The sequence below is a fragment of the Girardinichthys multiradiatus genome, chromosome 7, assembly GCF_021462225.1.
Source record: "Girardinichthys multiradiatus isolate DD_20200921_A chromosome 7, DD_fGirMul_XY1, whole genome shotgun sequence".
Taxonomy (NCBI): domain Eukaryota; kingdom Metazoa; phylum Chordata; class Actinopteri; order Cyprinodontiformes; family Goodeidae; genus Girardinichthys; species Girardinichthys multiradiatus.
The window spans coordinates 6859897-6882961 of NC_061800.1; the positions used below are offsets into that span (position 1 = coordinate 6859897).

The 23065-nt window shown below is 43.1% G+C and overlaps 1 protein-coding gene across 2 annotated transcripts in view; it reads left to right on the forward strand.

Annotated features, from left to right (window-relative positions):
* The window catches only part of vwa8 (von Willebrand factor A domain containing 8), a 135555-nt gene that overhangs the window by 71977 nt on the left and 40513 nt on the right, over nucleotides 1–23065 (forward strand). Inside the window, exons 30-37 of one of the 2 annotated variants that reach the window (XM_047370333.1) lie at nucleotides 1457–1576; nucleotides 1692–1756; nucleotides 1842–1967; nucleotides 2054–2163; nucleotides 6534–6685; nucleotides 7268–7484; nucleotides 7559–7640; nucleotides 11109–11313. In XM_047370333.1, coding sequence (XP_047226289.1) covers nucleotides 1457–1576; nucleotides 1692–1756; nucleotides 1842–1967; nucleotides 2054–2163; nucleotides 6534–6685; nucleotides 7268–7484; nucleotides 7559–7640; nucleotides 11109–11313 — 1077 coding nt within the window. The remainder of the gene's footprint in view (nucleotides 1–1456; nucleotides 1577–1691; nucleotides 1757–1841; nucleotides 1968–2053; nucleotides 2164–6533; nucleotides 6686–7267; nucleotides 7485–7558; nucleotides 7641–11108; nucleotides 11314–23065) is intronic. The other variant, XM_047370334.1, reaches the window with a different exon arrangement.

Sequence of the window (23065 nt, forward strand, 5' to 3'; positions counted from 1 at the left end):
CATTAATGGCAGGTTCAACGTGCCCACAGCATCTCAGTGGAATTTAAGCCAAGACTAGGCCGCTCCAAAACCTTCAGTTATAGCAAGTCATCTAGGGCCAATGCAGCAAAGCAGCTCCAGACCATCACACTGCCACCACCATGTTTGACTGTATAATTTTCTTTTTCTGAAATGCTACCCGAGTTATACACCCGATGTATTGAGACGTAAACCCTCCTAGAAGTTCCACTTATAACTTGTAGGTCCACAACATATTTTCTTAAGTCCTGAGGATCATCAAGATGTTTTTGGCAAATATGAAACGGGCCTTTGTGTTCTGTTTGGACAGCCGTGGTTTTTACCTTGGAACTCTCCCATGGAGGCCATTTTTGCTTGGTCTATTTCTTGTTGTTGAATCATGAACTTTGACCTGAACTGAGACAAGTGAGGCTTGCAGAGCTTTAGATGTTGTTCTGGGTTGTTTTGTGACCTTCTGAACCGACCATTGTTACACTCTTGGAGTAATTTTGGTAGGTCGGCCAGTCCTGGGAAGGTTCTCCACTGTTCCATGGCTCTCACTATGGTTCCCCTCAATGTTGTCAGACAAGTTCCATCAATGTGACTTGTTGATTCTATGGGTCAGACCAATATATTGAATACAACTGTTTTCACAAAGACATTTGGTCTATTTGAATATTTTTTTCCCTCAACAATTGAAATAATTTGAGAACTGCAATTTTTATTTCAGTTTATTTTCTGATGTCTGATGTTAAAATGTTATCGGAAATATTTAACCGTGAGAAAAAAGCAAAAACATCAGAAATCTGGAAGGGTCAAATAGTTTTTCACCACACTGAAATCTGTACACTAGTAAAGACATTCATAAAGACATTTTTTATTTTTTGTTCTTATTGATATGCAAAGCTGCTGGTTTGTAGCAAAAACAAAAAAAAACCTGGTCTGACAAACCAAAATTGTCCCCCACACTCCTACCACTGGAGTCCCAGTTGTGTACGGCAAAACACAACCCACCTCTCGAGTCACGATGGAGCCAGTTCTCTGCAGATCTGTGGGCTCAGAACCTGGACGCTGCACTGCACGTTCCATCCAAATCACATGCTGTCATTATTGCAAAAAATAGTTTGGACTAACCAAGCTTCAACTGCACTTCTAAAAACTCTTTCATCTGAGCCACCTAAACATGAAGTGGAACACTGAAATATGTGCAAAGAATTAAGATGTGAACAGTTTTGGGTAAATTACTCTTTTCATATGTCCTCGCAGAAGACTGCAAAAACTAAAACGGGGTTTGCAAAATAATATGCTTCTCTGATGTTCATCTGCTCAGCCTTTGCTCTTCCTAGTCCAGGTTAAATGATCCACCTATAAATTGATGTCTTCCGTTACATCTTGTTAAAGGTGTAACTGTTTCCTGCTGTTTTCATTTCTCCGTCTGTCCGTTTTGTTGCTGTGGCAGAGTAACACAGTGCTCCATTTGGACCTGGTGACAGGGGCCGTGCGGAGGCTCATGTTGACTCCAGACACTGATCAGACTCCCTCCAGAGCCTCGAACTGGTGGAGCAACAAAGAACAACAGGTCAGAGGTTTTAGTGTCAGCAGAGAGAAATATGAATGTTTGGCTCTCAGGAAGCATCTTCTCTGTTCACTCACAATAATAAAGACTTTTGTACTCTTCACATGACTGTTTGCAGGGAGGCCACAAAATGTGTCGTGACTTTTCCCAGAACAACTGGCTTCTCTTCTATAAGGAAGATGGGTAAGATGCTAAGATCCAAACTAAATTGTCCACATCACTGCTACAAATCTCAGACTTAATGGTTTTCTGTTGTCTGTACATGCAGAAACCAGCTGGAGGTGCTGGACGTGCTGGAGGGCCGGGTTCATTCCATCTCACTCCCGATCAACTTGAAGTCTGTCTTCCTGGTTGCAGAGGATCGCTGGCTTCTACTGGAGAGCAACACCAAGAAGTAAGTGAATCATTCTTAGCCTTTTCTCATGTTCTTTGGAAATAAATTGTAAAAGACTCCATACTCATGCATGTAAACAATTTTAGGAAGTTCCTGCTGACCAAGCCCATGCACATGGCAGCTGAAGATTCTGGAGTGTGCCAGCTTCATAGTATTGCTGAGGACCCAGTTAGCGCTGGTCATGGAGCTGGTTCAGGTATGTAACATCACACCATGCAATAGAGCTTGGAAAAAGTTCAAGATGTTTCTATCAAAACAGTGTGGCCGATTTCCAATCTCTGTTTTTTTGTTGATGTCAGCCTGTTCTGATTACTTTACAAAAATTATAATATAAGAAGAAATAAGAACAGCATTCAAATTATTGACTGTCAGGGGCAGTGTTTAATTATTTTTATTCGGAACAAAGATAGCATCATGCCACTGCTGTAAAACACAGTTTTAAGGAGTTCATTATGTAAATTGGCCTTTGAATCTTATGTAAGATCTTTTAGGAGCAGCTGGCATCACATAAACAAAATGTACAGGGGTTGGACAATGAAACTGAAACACCTGGTTTTAGACCACAATAATTTATTAGTATGGTGTAGGGCCTCCTTTTGTGGCCAATACAGCGTCAGTTCGTCTTGGGAATGACATATACAAGTCCTGCACAGTGGTCAGAGGGATTTTAAGCCATTCTTCTTGCAGGATAGTGGCCAGGTCACTACGTGATACTGGTGGAGGAAAACGTTTCCTGACTCGCTCCTCCAAAACACCCCAAAGTGGCTCAATAATATTTAGATCTGGTGACTATTATTTCTGTTTTTTGGATACAATCCGGGTTAGCACCCGAACATCCCTTTCAGACAGCTTCCTCTTGCGTCCACAGTTAATCCTGTTGGATGTGGTTCGTCCTTCTTGGTGGTATGCTGACATTACCCTGGATACCGTGGCTCTTGATACATCACAAAGACTTGCTGTCTTGGTTACAGATGCGCCAGCAAGACGTGCACCAACAATTTGTCCTCTTTTGAACTCTGGTATGTCACCCATAATGTTGTGTGCATTTCAATATTTTGAGCAAAACTGTGCTCTTACCCTGCTAATTGAACCTTCACACTCTGCTCTTACTGGTGCAATGTGCAATCAATGAAGACTGGCTACCAGGCTGGTCCAATTTAGCCATGAAACCTCCCACACTAAAATGACAGGTGTTTCAGTTTCATTGTCCAACCTCTGTAGCTCCTTAACTCTTGAGATTTCCAGAACGTGCCCAGCATGTTGCAGGACAGACAGGCTACAGAAAATATCCAGTACAGGCCTGGGTCAGTACACACATGTACCGAACAAATACAGTGCTGCTTTAATCAATAAACATCCACTCTCTTTACATGCTCATCCAGGAGGAGTGACTGGTACAAGTCGCTGACTCGATGCAATCTGCTGGGTTTCCTTAGATAGTAAAACTTTTTAACCAATTTGAATAGTAAACATAGACTGACTGCACTGTTGGATAGTTAGGATTAATTGGAATGTATCGACCCAACTTGAAATCTGGATGATTCGACTGAATTGATTTTGTAAAGTGCCTTGAGACGACATGTGTTGCGAACTGGCGCTACAGTGCCTTGCGAAAGTATTCGGCCCCCTTGAACTGGTCAACCTCTTGCCACATTTCAGGCTTCAAACATAAAAATGTAAAATTCTAATTTTTTGTGAAGAATCAACAACAAATGGGACACAATCATGAAGTGGAATGAAATTTATTGGATGTGTCAAACTTGAAATAAAAAACTGAAAAGTGGGGCGTGCAATATTATTCGGCCACCTTGCATTAATACTTTGTAGCGCCACCCTTTGCTTCAATTACAGCTGCAAGTCTCTTGGGGTATGTTTCTATCAGTTTTGCACATCAGGAGACTGAAATTCTTGCCCATTCTTCCTTGCAAAACAGCTGGAGCTCAGTAAGGTTGGATGGAGAGCGTTCGTGAACAGCAGTCTTCAGCTCTTTCCACAGATTCTCGATTGGATTCAGGGCTGGACTTTGACTTGGCCATTCCAACACCTGGATACGTTTATTTGTGAACCATTCCATTATAGATTTGGCTTTATGTTTTGGATCATTGTCTTGTTGGAAGATAAATCTCCGTCCCAGTCTCAGGTCTCTTGCAGACTCCAACAGGTTTTCTTCCAGAATGGTCCTGTATTTGGCCCCATCCATCTTCCCATTAATTTTGACCATCTTCCCTGTCCCTCCTGATGAAAAGCAGGCCCAAACCATGATGCTGCCACCACCATGTTTGACAGTGGGGATGGTGTGTTCAGGGTGATGAGCTGTGTTGCTTTTACACCAAACATATCATTTTGCATTGTGGCCAAACAGTTGGATATTGGTTTCATCTGACCAGAGCACCTTCTTCCACATGTTTGGTGTGTCTCCCAGGTGGCTTGTGGCAAACTTTAAACGAGACTTTTTATGGATATCTTTGAGAAATGGCTTTCTTCTTGCCACTCTTCCATAAAGGCCAGATTTGTGCAGTGTACGACTGATTGTTGTCCTATGGACAGACTCTCCCACCTCAGCTGTAGATCTCTGCAGTTCATCCAGAGTGATCATGGACCTCTTGACTGCATCTCTGATCGGTCTTCTCCTTGTTTGAGATGAAAGTTTAGAGGGACGGCCGGGTCTTGGTAGATTTGCAGTGGTCTGATACTCCTTCCATTTCAATATGATTGCTTGCACAGTGCTCCTTGGGATGTTTAAAGCTTGGGAAATCTTTTTGTATCCAAATCCGGCTTTAAACTTCTCCACAACAGTATCTTGGACCTGCCTGGTGTGTTCCTTGGTCTTCATGATGCTCTCTGCGCTTGGAACAGAACCCTGAGACTATCACAGAACAGGTGCATTTATACGGAGACTTGATGACACACAGGTGGATTCTATTTATCATCATCAGTCATTTGGGACAACATTGGATCATTCAGAGATCCTCACTGAACTTCTGGAGTGAGTTTGCTGCACTGAAAGTAAAGGGGCCGAATAATATTGTACGCCCTACTTTTCAGTTTTTGTATTTGTTAATAAAGTTTGACACATCCAATAAATTTCATTCCACTTCACAATTGTGTCCCACTTGTTGTTGATTCTTTCACAAAAAATTAGAATTTTATATCTTTATGTTTGAAGCCTGAAATGTGGCAAGAGGTTGAAAAGTTCAAGGGGGCCGAGTACCTTTGCAAGGCACTGTATATAAATAAAACTGAATTAAATTGAAATAAAATTCAATTTGGAGGAATGTGTTCACTGGGGGGTTTTCCCAACAGTTGTGCATGCTGCATTCAGGTACAGCTGGGACACTAGAGTGTCGAGATGTCAAAACAACTCCAAATTGATTTAAACATATTTTATTATAAGTGCGGGATCATTCTTATTCAAAACTTTCAATCAACGTTGACCGTTTTCACGTGGTTTTATTATATGGTTTTATTATACTTTGTGCCTGTACTTTATTCATTGAAATAAAATCCAACCAAATCTCCAGTCAGTTCTATGCTTTCCACTTTTTTACATGTTTTTGAACATCATAAAATTAAAAAACTACTTTCAGAAATAAAATAAATATTATTTTTTTACTGCTAACCAAAAAAAAAAAAATCATACATTGTTATTTGACTTGATTGGAGCATGTCGAGATTGTACCGAACCGTGACTTTAAAACTGGTTCCGTAACAGAACTGTGATTTTTGTGTTCCATTACATACCTAATGACAGAGATAAAAGGTTTTCTTGCACCTTGCAGATATGTCTAGAAATGTCACAGAAAATATTATTTTCCTTTAATTACTCTCATACATCTCTGTTCTTGCTCTTGGTTCATGTTTAAACACTTTGCTGATACCGAAAATAGCTAACAGGGCTTCTTCCCTTCAGTAACAACATCCACGCCACGGAGTGTTGTTGTTAGTGTTACCTGGTAATGTTTAATATACTGCTTTAACTTATTTGAAAAGGCCTGTCATCAGTCTGTGCCAGTGTGTCTTTGATAAAAATCCTATACAACTTTATTTAAAAGAGCAGAATGTGTAACCTGTAAAAGAGAGCAGACTTGTTGGCACTTCCTTTGTTCCTTCCTTTGTTCCAGTTGCTTTAATCTGTGTAAATATGCTGTTTTATAACACTGACATATCATAGGGAGAAGTTCCTGTTTTGATCAAGACCGTTTACATTCTGCTGTTAAAGTTACAACAAGAGAAGAAGAAATATAAAACATTGTTGATAATTAGTTCTAATAACAGGAACATGTCACTCACATTAGTCTGCCTCTGGTTTTAGACAGAAAACATGCCTGATTTTCACTGACCTAAACAAGAAAATAACCATTGATATAATGCAGTTGTTTGTGATAGTAATTACTGTTCAGGTTTATTACAGCCATGTTAATTTCACTTAGATGTTTCAAACAAGTTCATAAAAAAAGTGTAGCATTTCAAAACTTGAAAGCCTTTTACTCTCTGAATATCATGATGGACACACAGGTTAATAATACATTATTATTACTCACTTTGTTTTTCATTTTCACATCCCAGCCGAGGTCTTAGTACCTCAGATGCTGTCAAATGAGCAGCTGCCCAATGAGAACCTCAGTGCTGCTTTGGACCAGAGGATCGTCTCCCCAAACCGCTTGCTGGCTGACACCAGCTGCTTTGCCCAGATCATTGTGGGCTTCCCAGACCTAATGGTGAGTCAGTTAAAGGATGTGTGACAAAAATAGAGACTAACCTATGTTTCATATGGCCTTTTTATGAATTCAGTTTAGTTCATATGAGCTCTGAGCCAGTAGTAAAATCTAAAGGATGACAGAGTTAAACACAGAAACACAGGGTCAAGAGAATCATCTATTGAAGGAGAACATGAAGTTATTGGCAGCAGGCGATAGACCAAACCCAAATAGTGCATAATTGGTAAATAGATGCTTTTTTAAAGCAAATGCAGGGTTTGGTTACATTTGCCTAGATCAGGATGCTAACCGTCAAGCATGGTGGTGGAGGGTAATGATTTGGGCTTGTTTTGCAGCCATAGTGTCACATCACCCTGCAGTCATTAAGTGGACCTTGAACTCCTCTGTATACCGCTGTATGCAGCTCTTGATTAGCTTCATACAACACAAACAAAAACAGCAAAAAATCCACAACTGATTAACTGAGAACAATCAAGAAACATAACTGAAGATGTAAATAATGTGCTCCGAGCTAAGCAACACAGCCTCATAATTGATTCATAAGTGCTGATATGTTTTAATCCATGTATTCTTTCTGACCAGTCCCCTAACGAGGTGTACACCTTTAAGAGACCAGTTGACCTGTCGGCCATAAAAAGCAGTGAAAGCGGGTCTCACACATTCTTCATAGGTGCTCTTCAGAGCGGCACAGCAAAGCGGGGGAATTGTGTCAGTCTGCTGTCAGCCAATCAGGTGGTCCGAGCTATTCCACCCACCAAGGTTCCCCTGAGGGACATCTACCCCAAAGGTCACAGTTCAGGTCATATAGGAGTTAGTGGATGAATTCACACTGAGAACGCCAGTTTGTGTACACTTACTTTCTTCATCTTTCAGATGTGACTCCTCCAATGACAGCAGCGTACCTAGAGGTGACGGATCTGACCTCCAAAAAGCTTAAATACATTCCAGTTCCAAGGTAAATGGGGTTCTTCCTTGTTCTGTAACTGCTACCACCTTGTGGGGAAAAAACATGATTACATGGAGGAGGATGACATCCTGAGCTAGCTATCTATCTCTCTCTCTCTCTCTATATATATATATATATATATATGTTCTATATATAATACTGCTTGTATTTCTGTTCAGTTTGATAATTATGGAGCACAGCTAATGAAAACCTACAATTCTGTAAACTCAGAATATTACATACGGCTTAAGAAGGTTGTCTAATAAAGAAATGTTATGTTATTCTTTATTGAATCCCTTTTTTAAATGTGAGTTATTTAAAAACTCTGACCTGACTGATCCAATCTCCAAGAAATAAAACATAGGCTAGATATTTTTAATACAAATGACGTCTGTGACCATGTTTAATATGCCGGAAGCATGTATTTTCTAAATGGAGTTCTGATTGTTTTATGTGTTTTAGCAATTTAAAGCATGTTTATATTAGAGCCCATGTGGGTGGTTGGAAGGTTGAGCAACACCGATTATGTAAGGTTATGTCAACATCAACCTGCCAGGGACTATAGATACAAATTACCTTTAACCACAATCTAGCATACAGGGGCTGGACAATGAAACTGAAACACCTGTCATTTTAGTGTGGGAGGTTTCATGGCTAAATTGGACCAGCCTGGTAGCCAGTCTTCATTGATTGCACATTGCACCAGTAAGAGCAGAGTGTGAAGGTTCAATTAGCAGGGTAAGAGCACAGTTTTGCTCAAAATATTGAAATGCACACAACATTATGGGTGACATACCAGAGTTCAAAAGAGGACAAATTGTTGGTGCACATCTTGCTGGCGCATCTGTGACCAAGACAGCAAGTCTTTGTGATGTATCAACAGCCACGGTATCCAGGGTAATGTCAGCATACCACCAAGAAGGACGAACCACATCCAACAGGATTAACTGTGCACCTCAACTCTCCTGTTTCCACCAGAACTGTCCGTCGGGAGCTCCACAGGGTCAATATACACGGCCGGGCTGCTATAGCCAAACCTTTGGTCACTCATGCCAATGCCAAACGTCGGTTTCAATGGTGCAAAGAGCGCAAATCTTGGGCTGTGAACAATGTGAAACATGTATTGTTCTCTGATGAGTCCACCTTTACTGTTTTCCCTACATCCGGGAGAGTTACGGTGTGAAGAAACCCCAAAGAAGCGTACCACCCAGACTGTTGCATGCCCAGAGTGAAGCATGGGGGTGGATCAGTGATGGTTTGGGCTGCCATATCATGGCATTCCTTGGCCCAATACTTGTGCTAGATGGGCGGGTCACTGCCAAGGACTACTGAACCATTCTTGAGGACCATGTGCATCCAATGGTTCAAACATTGTATCCTGAAGGCGGTGCCGTGTATCAGGATGATAATGCACCAATACACACAGCAAGACTGGTGAAAGATTGGTTTGATGAACATGAAAGTGAAGTTGAACATCTCCCATGGCCTGCACAGTCACCAGATCTAAATATTATTGAGCCACTTTGGGATGTTTTGGAGGAGCGAGTCAGGAAACGTTTTCCTCCACCAGTATCACGTGGTGACCTAGCCACTATCCTGCAAGAAGAATGGCTTAAAATCCCTCTGATCACTGTGCAGGACTTGTATATGTCATTCCCAAGACGAATTGACGCTGTATTGGCCGCAAAAGGAGGCCCTACACCATACTAATAAATTATTGTGGTCTAAAACCAGGTGTTTCACTTTCATTGTTCAACCCCTGTATATAGTGGGAAGAACAAATATTTGATACACTGCTGTTTTTCCCAGTTTTCCCACTTGCAAAGCATGTAGAAGTCTTTAATTTTGTATCATAGGTTCTCTTCAACAGTGATTGACGGAATCTACAACAAAAGTCCAGAAAATCACATTGTGTGATTTTAAGTAATTAATTAGCATTTTATTGCATGACATAAGTATTTGATCACCTAACAACCAGTAAGAATCCCGGCTCTCACAGGCCTGTTAGTTCTTCTTTAAGAAGCTCTCCTGTTCTCCACTCATCACCTGTATTAACTGCACCTGTTTGAACTCATTATCTGTATAAAAGACACCTTTCCACACACTCAATCAAAGAAACTCCAACCTCTCTACTATGCCCAAGATCAGAGAACTGTGTGAGGACATCAGGGATAAAATAGTAGACCTGCGCAACACTGGGATGGACTACAGGAAAATAGTCAAGCAGCCTGGTGAGAAGGTAACAACTGTTGGAGCAATTATAAGAAAATGGAAGAAGTTCAAGACGACGGTGAATCTCCCTCCATCTGGGGCTCCATGCAAGATCTCACCTCACGGGGCATCAATGATGATGAGGGATCAGCCCAGAGCTACATGGCACGACCTAGTCAATGACCTGAAGAGAGCTGGGACCACAGTCTCAAAGAAGACCATTAGTAACACACTATGCTGACATGGATTAAAATCCTGCAGCGCATGCAAAACCCCCTGGTCAAGCCAGCGCATGTCCAGGTCCGTCTGAAGTTTGCCAATGACCATCTGGATGATCCAGAAGAGGAATGGGAGAAGGTCATGTGGTCTGATGAGACAAAGATAGATAGAGCTTTTTGGTCTAAACTCCACATGTTTGGAGGAAGAAGAAGGATGAGTACAACCCCATGAACACCATCCATACCGTGAAGTATTGGTATGGAAACATCATTCTTTGAGGATGCTTTCTGCAAATGAGACAGGACAACTGCACCGTATTGAGGAGGATGGATGGGGTCATGTTCCGAGAGATCTTAGCCAAAAACCTCCTTCCCTCAGTAAGGGCATTGAAGATGAGTCGTGTCTGGGTCTTCCAGCATGACGACGACCCGAAGTACACAGGCAGGGGAACTAAGGAGTGGTTCTGTTAGAAGCATCTCAAGGTCCTGGAGTGGCCTAGCCAGTCTCCAGACTTGAACCCAATCAAAAATTCTTGGAGGGAGCTGAAAGTCCGTATTGTCCAGCGACAGCTCTGAAACCTGAAGGATCTGGAGAAGATCTGTATGGAGGAGTGCTCCAAAATCCCTGCTGCAGTTGTCTGCAAACCTCCTCAAGAACTACAGGAAACGTCTGATATCTGGAATTGCAAACAAAGGTTTCTGTACCAAATATTAAGTTTTGTTTTTCTGATGTATCAAATACTTATGTCATGCTATAAATGCAAATTAATTACTTCAAAATCACACAATGTGATTTTCTGGATTTTTGTTTTAGATTCCGTCACTCACAGTTGAAGAGTACCTATGATAAAAATTAAAGACTTGCTTTGCAAGTGGGAATGCCTGCAAAATCGGGAGTGTATCAAATACTTGTTCTTCCCACTGTAAATAAATGCAATAAAATGTTACTCAATATATTTTTAGAACAGGCATTCTATTTGACACATCCTAATCGTACTGAAAATTTGAGGCAAGATTTTTGAATTCTCAACATATTTCTGATTGGCAGGTCGATGTCTGTGTCGCCCTACACCAACTGGTCGTCGAAGGTCTCAGATTGTGATGTGCTGGTAGCTGCTCTTGGTTCTGGAAGTGTGGTCACAGTGGATATGGGGGGCTATGTTCGGCAGTGGGAGACAGGACTGGACACCTTGCAACGGTCACTAATGGAGTGGAGGAACATGATTGGCTCAGAGAATGGCAGACCTATACAGGTAAGGCGCTTTACTGTTTGACCTAATGAAGGTAATCCCAGAGTGCAGTGTCTCTCATCACCACAGAGGGGCAATGCTGTTCTTCTTTATTCTCATCTTGATATCCCATACATAGAGTATTTTCCTCTTTTCTTGCAGGATACTTTTAATTCATCAGAACATTCCAGATTTAATGAGAAGTGGAATGTTTTCCAACGCCAAAATTCATGAACCGACTTTTTGTTGATTGGACGAGCATGAATGAGTGATCATTGTGATTTTGATGCCATAGGTCAGACCCCCAGCTTGGGTCAGAACATTCTGACCTTTTGCACTGAGACAGCATTGTTGAGGTGCCCACATATGCACGCAGACAGATGAATTCTTCAGATAATGTTGCCCTGCAGTTGCAGGGAGCAGTATCTGCAGATCTCAGACTCGTGCACACACACAATAAAAGAAGAAAAAGAGCCAACATGGTTTAAAATGACTTAATCAAAGGATCAAGCATTTGTTTCATTGTTACCAACAGTGGGTCTCTAAAGACTGCCTTTAACGCAAATGATATCCTTTATAGAAATGTTCTGTTACACCTGAACACCTGCAACACAAACAGGGCCTCATTTTGGCCTAGATTCTTCTTCAAGGGGCCACCTCAAGTTCACAGTAGGTGAGATGCACACAGACTGCCTATGGTAGTGTTTGCTTTTAACAACAACCGTGGTTTTACTGAACCCCAACTTATACACCTGAAAGATCCTGGGTTACTTTACCAAACTGTTTGCATAAGTCAAGTCTTTTTGAGGTGACCTGTCTACACACAGAACTCATGTCATATTTACATTGCAATCTTAGTTAGGCATTTATGTACCAAAACAGGTAGTACAAAATGAAGCATCTTGTTCAGCACATGTTTATTAAGTGCAACAGGTCTGAAGCCACATCTATTAAAAATCCATACCAGAACCTATTGGGTACTGGCTCTAGCACCAGCCCTGAAATCACTTGACTAGTGTCCAGCAAGCACCAGGAGGGATTCTCGTGAGTAGTTTACTTCATGTTGCTTCCTTCATGTTGCCTCCAGTGCAGAACTTGCTCAATATGAGCAGCAGGAGGAAGTCTGGAGCGTTGCAGACAGTTGGGGGGGTCAGCAGTGAAGCCACTTTTGTCCATCAAAAGCAGACCGAAATTGTGCATGAAAACTGGTGCAAAGTTATTTTTCAGATGAAATCTCTTTATGATTGTTTGTGATATCTGGAACATACTTTTTCTGTTGGAAAATGGTGACTGATACCACGACAGCGGTATGTTGCCAGGAGTGGGCTCGAACACTGTGATGAATAGAGAGACAAAACCTAGAAAAAAAAATCAAAAATTGTGAAGCCACTCAGCACAAAATGGGTGTTAGTGTTAAAACTTGTCTACAAAACAAGAAAAATGGTAAAACATTACTAAATACCAGACAGGCATGGTGTGCGATCCATCAGTAACAGTTGTGTAGACAAATGCATCCCTTTGAGACATCAGTCAGCATATCTGCACATTCAGCACACAGTGCGTGTATCTACTTGTCGCTGCCTGCAGGTATCCAACATCAAGTAATGACAATCAAAACAATCCAGTCTGCCAATTAACTGTACAATATGTTTGTTTTTTCTGCCTCTATTTCAGTGTGTGTTTTCTTTTTATGGTTGGCCACCAGCCATCATTTTCCTTCCCTTCTACTGTCCTACTAAAGTTGGGTCTTATATGCATGCATACACATGCTGGATCCTGCAGAGCTCAGCACCTTCAAATATGCATTTAACGTTATGAAATTGCAATCTCTTGCAGGGTTGTCACTCATGGAAAATAGCTTACCCCAGTTCTGATCTTTCCAAAATTTCCTTCAGTTTCTTATTCCTAAACATTTTCTCAAGGATATCTTTTCCTAAGGAATTTCCTGGATACAGCACTGGAGAAAATGTTCTGTGACCAGTACAAATGATACATTTTAATGCAAATGTGCTGTATTAAAGAATACTGGCTTAAACTAATGACATGGTGAGTATTCGGGTCTTTGGGTTGTATTTTTTTTTTTAGTTTGTTTTAAATTTTTCAGTCTATGTAAAGACCTGAAGAGTTTCACCATGGAAACTGTTCACCAGACCGACTTATTACCTTTGTTGATCTTACTGTATGAAAAAAAACTGTATAAAAAACCCTATTGGATGAGTGATAGGCCACCTTGGACATTTATGTCAATGCTCACATTACTTATATAATTTTTGAAGTAGTGTTTCAAATCACAAACCAACCACAGGACCATTATGTAACATGTAGATTGGATTGCGGGAAAAGATCTGAGACATTTATAATATCTCTGCCATCGGGACAGATATGCTTTAATCTTTGTAATTCACTTAGTGCAAAGAAGATTTTAAAGAGTCTGATTGCTGCACACAGATATTTTTCTGGTGCTCAACAGGTGATATCTGCGGCGCTTGAAATGGTAACATTAAGAAATTCAAAATGTTAGATAAATTCATGCTTTAAAATCATGGCTGCAATATTGATGATTGGATTAATTTGTGTGTTCACGTTTTTTTTCTGTCGCCAGCTTTACTTGCGCCTCTTCGTTGTGATTGGTCCTCTTGCTTCAGTTCCTCCTGGTGTGCATGAACCCATATATATTCAGCATCAATAACCCTGAGTTGACTTACAGAGTTGATAGCCAGCTTTGCAGTACCATTTAAATGTGATCCTAAATTTTAGGTTTGGTTAATCTGGGTCATTCAAACATAACATGATTATGACATGATTATAACATGCTTCGTAGTATAGGGGCCTGGAACTGAAACGGCTTTAGGGGAAAACCTATAAGATTATTTTAGAGTTTTATATTTTAGAGTTTTATACTATACAATCCTCATGTTGCCCTACCAAGAGCTTGCAGTATAGTGGCACCTATTTGTGGCTGTTATGCCATCACACTGTTCTGTATATGCATTGCATTTCAATGACCTATGAAGATTTGCTAACTTCATTTAATAGAACTCAGACCCTAACATACTACCATGCATAATCTGATTTCCAGTCACTGTCACGGTGTTTACAATGCTGCAATTCAACTATCGCCACAATGACCCAATAGTAACATTATCCAATATCATGCAACACTGCAATCATTGTCTGCACTGATGAAGATATGGTCACCTTGGCAGTCCAGATGATTTAAACTAAAAGTGAACCAGATGGCATGACCTAATTTCTGATTTGTTCAGCTTATTAATAAATTAATATAAAAAAAATTAGAAGGTGACATCACTGCAAAAGTTATGTACACTGACCTGAAGTAGTTCAACACTGTAAATTCCACATCCTTGATCCCAATACACACACTATTCAACACTGGAACTGCTTCACAAATGACACACATTCTTCAAAAATATGACAGGACTTAATGTTCCACAAAATCACCTTTATTACCTCATATTTAGACCTGCATAACACTTTTTTAATACACCAGCATACAAGGCAAGATAGAAAACAGTGTGTCAGCAGCTTTAGCATTTAGGTGCACCGTATTAGCTGTGTGCTTACTTAGTCAAGGATGAAACTTAAACACGTGTCCATGTTTCACCTCAGCCCAGTTTCACAGCTCTATCAGATTTATTTGATGGGCTCCGTCTGTACTGTTACTTCTTCTTGACTCTAGTCAGTGTATTCTTCTCACCTAGGTGCGATCAAAGCTGAAACATATTGTACTACACAACATCATAAATCACCAGAAAACATACAATTAGCTCTACTGTGCTACTGGGTAAAAAGTCCCTTATAGTAGAATCATTCTGTGTATATTTGGTTGCTGAAAAGGTCGGAGTACAGTTGAAAACTAATGCTATTGCAGTGCACTGAGAGTAAGTAAGCAGACTTATCAAATATTAAAGTATGAAGCTATAAAGGCTTTTTTCTTTATTAAGCCTCACCATGCAAAAACATATCTTGTTGTAATACAATTTCACAAACACATGGTCTCAGACTGAATCACACCCTCCTTTATGGAGCTAAATTGGGGCCATAAAGTTTGTTCAAACGCACAAATTTGAACCTGAAAAATAAAAGTTTGTTCAAAAGAAAAAAATTTGAACCTGAAAAATGAAAGTTTGTTCAAAAGAAAAACATTTGAACCTGAAAAATTATTTTGAACCTCCCCCCAAAAAATTTGAAAACTGGTAAAAAAGTTTTGCAACTGAAAAGAAACAGATGTGAAAAACAAGTTCAAAACTACTTTTCAGATTCAACTTGCAGATTTATTTTTCGGCTTCAAACTTTTGGCCCTGCTTTGGGGGGCGGGGCCTCAGATCACGGGGGTCAGGAATCATGACTGACAGCTAAACACAGCGGCTGAACAACATATTCCCAGGTGTTGCATTCAGGCACCGTGGGAACTGGGGTTATCTGTAATACATCATCGATATTCTATATATACGTGATTGGTTTTGAAAGATAACATGCTTCACCAATAGAAGCAGCTTATGTGAATACACGACGCGCATCTCAGAGGAGATAATTTGCGCTTGACAGATTTCCACAGCATTTTAAGTCCGTGTTGGAGATTTCCCATGCGCTCAACATCAAGCAAAAGAATCGCCAGACTAAGCGGCGGTATGAAACCAGATGCAAAACGAGCCGGTATTTTCCGAATATCCTTGCATAATTAAGCCTGGACTTGTTTTCACATGGACTGGACTCGGGTTTCGGTTTCTGGTGCATTTTGATTAAAACGTGTTGGGTCTCCATTTAGTGAAGTGACTCACAGCCAGGCAAACTGGCATACGGGGCAACCGAGGAAATCCCCGGTGGACCGCTGGCTTAAGCATTTCTGATTCTGTGAATGTTTAGTTTTTAATAACCACCTTTCACAGACGCAAGGCGCTGGGCCGGTGATTCAGCTCGTGGGCCGGTGGTTCACTTCAGCCCGTGAACCACCGACCCATGAGCTGAACCACCGGCCCACCACCCTGCACAGACGCAGGGCGAGCGCGTCATCAAGTACGGAAGAGGTGACAGTTTCAGGGGCGCTGATATTTTTCTGGACCGTTGTGCCCTAAACTATGCCATATCAACCTGTTGTGGATAACCTTTATTTATATGACTCATAGCAGTTTTTCCCATTTATACCTTAATGATATAAAGGATAAATGGCCCAAGGTTTGCCATTAATGACCTGTGGCTGGGGCACTGGGTTTGATGGTGGAGCAGGCTGTAACTGGTTTGATTAGAATGCAGCAGCACACTTAGATTAAGAATGGACACCCTCTACTACACAACCTACTAGATAGACACCACAATGGTGACACATAGTCTACTGATAATCACTGAGGGAGGGCACATCCATTGCATTGGAGTACCAGATATAAAACTACATGTGACCTTCTATCGAGGCTCTTCCTCATCCTTTCACAGACGCTACGGTCCGAGACGAGCCTTGGCGCTGATCTCTGTAATCATTCCTCTGCCTAATTTAGATTAAAGGAGCTGAAAGTTAGAAACTGTTTGAGAGTCGTTCATTTAAGAGTCAGTGTTAGATAGAGTGTGATCGCTTCTGGGGACCAAGGATCAGAGAAACTACGAGAGGTCTGTCCACCAACAGGATGCGGTAGCTCGGACAAACCTCTCCTCCGCTCCAGTCAGGCAGATCAGCTCTGCTACACGCTGGCGAACAGCTGATCTGTAACACATGAACATGTGCTGCAGGGCAGCCAGCTGAGCTGACAATGAAGAGCGGAGATCAGAAAAAAAAGCCCGGGCTACTAATATATATATATATATATATATATATATATATATATATATACATACATATATACTCGTACTCGTACTCGTCGTCTTCCGCTTTATCCGGGACCGGGTCACGGGGGCAGCAGACTCAACAGAGATGCCCAGACGTCCCTCTCTCCAGGCACCTCCTCCAGTTCCTCCACGGGGAGCCCAAGGCGTTCCCAGGCCAGCTGAGAGACATAGTCCCTCCAGCGTGTCCTGGGCCGTCCCCTGGGCCTCCTCCCGGTGGGACGTGCCTGGAACACCTCCCAAGGAAGGCGTCCAGGAGGCATCCGGTATAGATGCCCGAGCCACCTCAACTGGATCCTCTCGATGTGGAGGAGCAGCGGCTCTACTCCGAGCCCCTCCCGGATGGCCGAGCTCCTCACTCTATCTCTAAGGGAGTGCCCGGCCACCCTACGGATGAAACTCATTTCAGCCGCTTGTATCCGGGATCTCGTTCTTTCGGTCATGACCCAAAGTTCATGGCCATAAGTGAGGGTAGGAACGTAGACCGACCAGTAAATTGAGAGCTTTGCTTTTCGGCTCAGCTCTCTCTTCACCACAACGGACCGGCACAGCGCCCCCATTACTGTGGCAGCCGCACCGATCCGTCTGTCGATCTCCCGCTCCATTCTTCCCTCACTCGTGAACAAGACCTAGAGATACTTGAACTCCTCCACTTGAGGCAGGAACTCCCCTCCAACCTGAAAAGGACAAGCCACCCTTTTCCGGTCGAGTACCATGGCCTCGGACTTGGAGGAGCTGATCCTCATCCCAACCGCTTCACACTCAGCTGCGAACCGCCACAGCGCATGCTGTAGGTCTTGGCTAGAGGGGGCCAGCAGGACCATGTCATCTGCAAAAAGAAGAGACGAAATCCACTGGTCCCCAAACCCGACCCCCTTCGGCCCTTGGCTGCGTCTAGAAATCCTGTCCATAAAAGTTATGAACAGGACCGGTGACAAAGGGCAGCCCTGCCGGAGTCCAACATGCACTGGGAACAGGTCCGACTTAGTGCCGGCAATTCGGACCAAACTCCTGCTCCGCTCGTACAGGGACCGGATGGCCCCTAGTAAAGGGCCCCCGATTCCATACTCCTGGAGCACCCCCCACAGGGTATCACGAGGGACACAGTCGAATGCCTTCTCCAGGTCCACAAAACACATGTGAACCGGTTGGGCAAACTCCCATGAACCCTCGAGTACCCTGTAGAGGGTGTAGAGCTGGTCCAGTGTTCCACGGCCGGGACGAAAACCACACTGCTCCTCCTGAAGCCGAGGTTCAACTATCGGTCGGACTCTCCTCTCCAATACCCTGGCGTATGCCTTACCAGGGAGGCTGAGGAGTGTGATCCCCCTGTAGTTGGAACACACCCTCCGGTCACCCTTCTTCTGAAGGGGGCCACCACCCCAGTCCGCCAGTCCAGAGGCACTGTCCCCGACTGCCACGCAATGTTGAAGAGACGTGTCAACAATGACAGCCCTACAACATCCAGAGACTTGAGGTACTCAGGGCGGATCTCATCCACCCCCGAAGCCTTGCCACCGCGGAGCTTTTTAACCACCTCGGTGACTTCAGCCTAGGTGATGAAAGAGTCCGACCCCGAGTCCCCAGCCTCTGTTTCCACCACGGAATGCGTGATGGCAGGATTGAGGAGATCCTCGAAGTACTCCTTCCACCGCCCAATAATGTCCTCGGTCGAGGTCAGCAGTCTCCCGCCCCCACTATAAACAGTGTTGGCGAAGCACTGCTTCCCCCTCCCGAGGCGACGAACGGTTTGCCAGAATCGCTTCGAGGCCAACCGGTAGTCCTTCTCCATGGCCTCACCGAACTCCTCCCAGGCCCGTGTTTTTGCCTCTGCCACAGCCCGGGCCGCAGCACGCTTGGCCTCACGGTACTCGTCAGACGCCTCAGGAGTCCCACAAGCCAACCACAGCCGATAGGATTCCTTCTTCAGCTTAACAGCATCCCTTACTGCCGGTGTCCACCACCGGGTTCGGGGATTGCCGCCGCGACAGGCACCGCAGACCTTATGGCCACAGCTACGGGCAGCAGCATCGACAATAGATGCGGAGAACATGATCCACTCGGACTCTATGTCTCCGACATCCCCCGGGATCTGGTTGAAGCTCTCCCGGAGGTGGGAGTTGAATACATCCCTGGCCGAGGGCTCCGCACTACGCGCTTGGGCCTGCCAAGTCTGACTGGCTTTCTCCTCCTCCAGCGGATCCAACTCACCACCAGGTGATGATCAGTGGACAGCTCAGCCCCTCTCTTCACCCGAGTGTCCAAAACATGTGGCCGAAGATCTGATGATACGACAACAAAGTCGATCATCGACCTCCTGCCTAGGGTGTCCTGGTGCCAAGTCCACTGATGGACACCCTTATGTTTGAACACGGTGTTCGTTATGGACAATCCGTGACTAGCACAAAAGTCCAATAACAAAACACCACTCGGATTCAGATCGGGGAGGTCATTCCTCCCGATCACGCCTCTCCAGGTGTCACTGTCGTTCCCCACGTGGGCGTTGAAGTCCCCCAGCAGAATAATGGAGTCCCCGGGAGGGGCACTATCCAGCACCCCCGACAGGGACGCCAAGAAGGCCGGGTACTCTGCACTGCCACTCGGCCCGTAGGCTGAAATGATAGTCAGAGACCTCTCCCCAACCCGAAGGCCCAGGGATACGACCCTCTCATCCACTGGGGTAAACCTCAACACGAGACGGCTGAGCTGGGGGGCAACAAGCAAACCCACACCAGCCCGCCGCCTCTCCCCGTGGGCCACTCCAGAGTAGAACAGAGTCCAACCCCTCTCAAGGAGATGGGTTCCAGAGCCCACGCTGTGCGTGGAGGCAAGCCCGACTATTTCTAGTCGATATCTCTCGACCTCCCGCACAAGCTCAGGCTCCTTCCCCCCCAGCGAGGTGACATTCCACGTCCCTAGAGCCAGCCTAAGCATCCGGGGATCGGGCCGCTGAGGTCTCCACCTTCGTCCGCCACCCAATCCTCTTTGCACCGGTCCCTCACGGTTCCCCCTGCAGGTGGTGGGCCCACTGGGGGATGGCCTCGCGTCTCTCGTTCGGGCTTGGCCCGGCCGGGTCCCGCGAGGAGCAACCCGGCCACCAGGCGCTCTCCGACGAGTCCCGACCCCAGGCCTGGCTCCAGGGTGGGACCCCGGCTCCGCTGTACCGGGCGACGTCACATGCCTCGATATTTTTTTCTTCATGAGGGATTCTTGAACCACTCTTTGTCTGACCCATCACCTAGAGCCTGTTTGCCATGGGAGACCCTACCAGGGGCATTTAGGCCCCAGACAACATAGCCTCTAGGATCATTTGAGCACTCAAACCCCTCCACCATGTTAAGGTGGTGGTTCAAGGTGGTTCATATATATATATATATATATATATATATAAATAAGTGAACCACCATCCCACTAAGCCAGCGGTCCACCGGGGATTTCCTCAGTTGCCCCATATGCCAGTTTGCCTGGCTGTGAGTCCCTTCACTAAATGGAGACCAAACACATTTTAATCAAAATGCACCAGAAACCGAAACCTGAGTCCAGTCCATGTGAAAACAAGTCCAGGCTTAATTATGCAAGGATATTCGGAAAATAGCGGCTTGTTTTGCATCTGGTTTCATACCGCCGCTTAGTCTGGCGGTTCTTTTGATTGATGTTGACAGCATGGGAAATCTCCAACACGAACTTAAAATGCTGTGGAAATCTGTCAATATCAAATTTTCTCCTCTGAGATGCGCGTCGTGAATTCACGTAACCTGCTTCTATCGGTGAAGCATGTTATCTTTCAAAACCAATCACATATATATAGAATATCGATGATGTATTACAGATATTTCCAGTTCCCACGGTCCCTGATTGCAACACCTGGGAATATGTTGTTCAGCCGCTGTGTTGAGCTGTCAGTCACGATTCTTCACCCCGTGATCTGAGGCCCCGCCCCCCACGCCAAAACAGGACCAAAGGTTTGAAGCCGGAAAAAAAATCTGCAAGTTCGAAAAAAAAAAAAACTTGAATCTGAAAAGTAGTTTTGAACTTGTTTTTTTCCAGTTTCACATCAGTTTTTTTTTTTCAGTTGGAAAACTTTTTTACCAGTTTTCACATTTTTTTGGGGGAGGTTCAAAATAATTTTTCAGGTTCAAATGTTTTTCTTTTGAACAAACATTTATTTTCCAGGTTTAAATTTTTTTTTGTTTGAACAAACTTTATGGCCCCAATTTAGCTCCATACTCCTATACCTTTAACCGTCCTTCGCGTTCAAACATTCATGCACCTACATGCCTTTAGGCTAACACACACATTGTGGCATATATATGGTCACATAAAGCACTCAGGAGTGAACTAATATGTGCTTGGTTGCACACACACCCACAAACATACACAGCATTGCTCTGTGTCTTTAGGCGTCTAAAGGCAAAATCAGAAATTTAAGGGGCTATTAATCCTACAAGACCAGGCGTGGACCACAGATGAGACAGAGGGAGCCTACATGGTTGAAGGAAAAAAAGATGTGAGGGAGGACTGAGACATTGATTCCCACAGTCATTAATGGAAGACTTTCCACATCCAAGCGCCATTTGCCTTTCTAATTCTTATTTATTTATTTTTCTTTGTGCTAGCTGTCAATGTTGGCATGTTATTTACACTTGAATCAAGTAGCAACAGCGACATGGTTGATAGTTTTGGAATGACAGCCTGGTTTACGTCATCCTATCATAAGTAATGCAAAAATGTCTAATCTGAAGGGGAAAATGTTTATGTATGTTTCTGAGATTCACTTTTTAATTTCACAGTTTTTAATTAAATAGTTTTTTGGATGCATTTAAGAAAATCTCAAGAAAATCTTAGTTTTGTATCTTTGTTTTATATCATAATTGATACAATAGGCTTTTTGCAGTCATGTAATAATAACTATAATAATAACCAAAAAAACACCTTTTATATTCATTGTAAAAAAGACACCTTGGTGATAGGACAGTATTTTTCACGTTACCATTTTTAAACCTTTATTACATTTTGGAACATCCTTTTACATTTTTTTTCTCACTATTTCAAAACGGGAAAAAAAACAGTGTTAATGTCAGGTCTTTAGTACTATAGAAACTGCCATAACGTGAAGAGACAAAATAAAAGTGTGAATTAAAAAAATAACAGAAAAACAAATTCTCAGCAGGAATAATTAGTCGCTTACATAGCAGACATATGTTTTATAATTGTTTCATGCTTTTTGCATTTTTAAAGTGAATGTATAAAACGCATTTAGTAACATATTTGCTTGACAGCAGATTTTTTCAGGAAGCACTTTTGTTAAAGAGGTAGAAGCCTCAGAAATAGTCATACTAAAATTAAATGCTTGGTTTTAGAGGGTTAAACGGTTGCTTCTGACTTTTACATATTTTCTGATAAAACAAGAAGCAAATACTTTACATTTAGTGAGCAAACTGATAACCAGCTGTCATTGGATTCCTATTCATTTTTCTCCTTGAAAGTATTACTCACTTTGAAACATTTTTTTAGATTTGACTGAAAAGGAACTCACCTGTTTAAATCGTAATAAGGTCTCTATATAGGATAGCATTTTGTTCCTTGAGTTTGCTTATGTACTGGCCTGACCTCTTGTGTGATTGCTGTTAACCTAGCTAATCAGTCAATGCATCACAAAATCCACAACAACTATTAAAATATCTTTTGTTCTTAGGATAAATTATATCTTATCCATTGGCCCATCCAATGCTGCAGTTTTTTTCCATGTGATTTGCCACAGTATTTAAGGCATAGGGAGGATCACAAGTGTGCTTGTGTTGAGCGGATGTATTCAAAGGTGGTTCTTATCTGGAGGTGCACAGTTGTTAGACTGGCGAGAATGATGGAAGGCCTGCAACACACAGAACCCAAGAGCAGTAAAGGACAGGTGGACTCTGCTCTGGAAGGCTGCAGTGGCCCC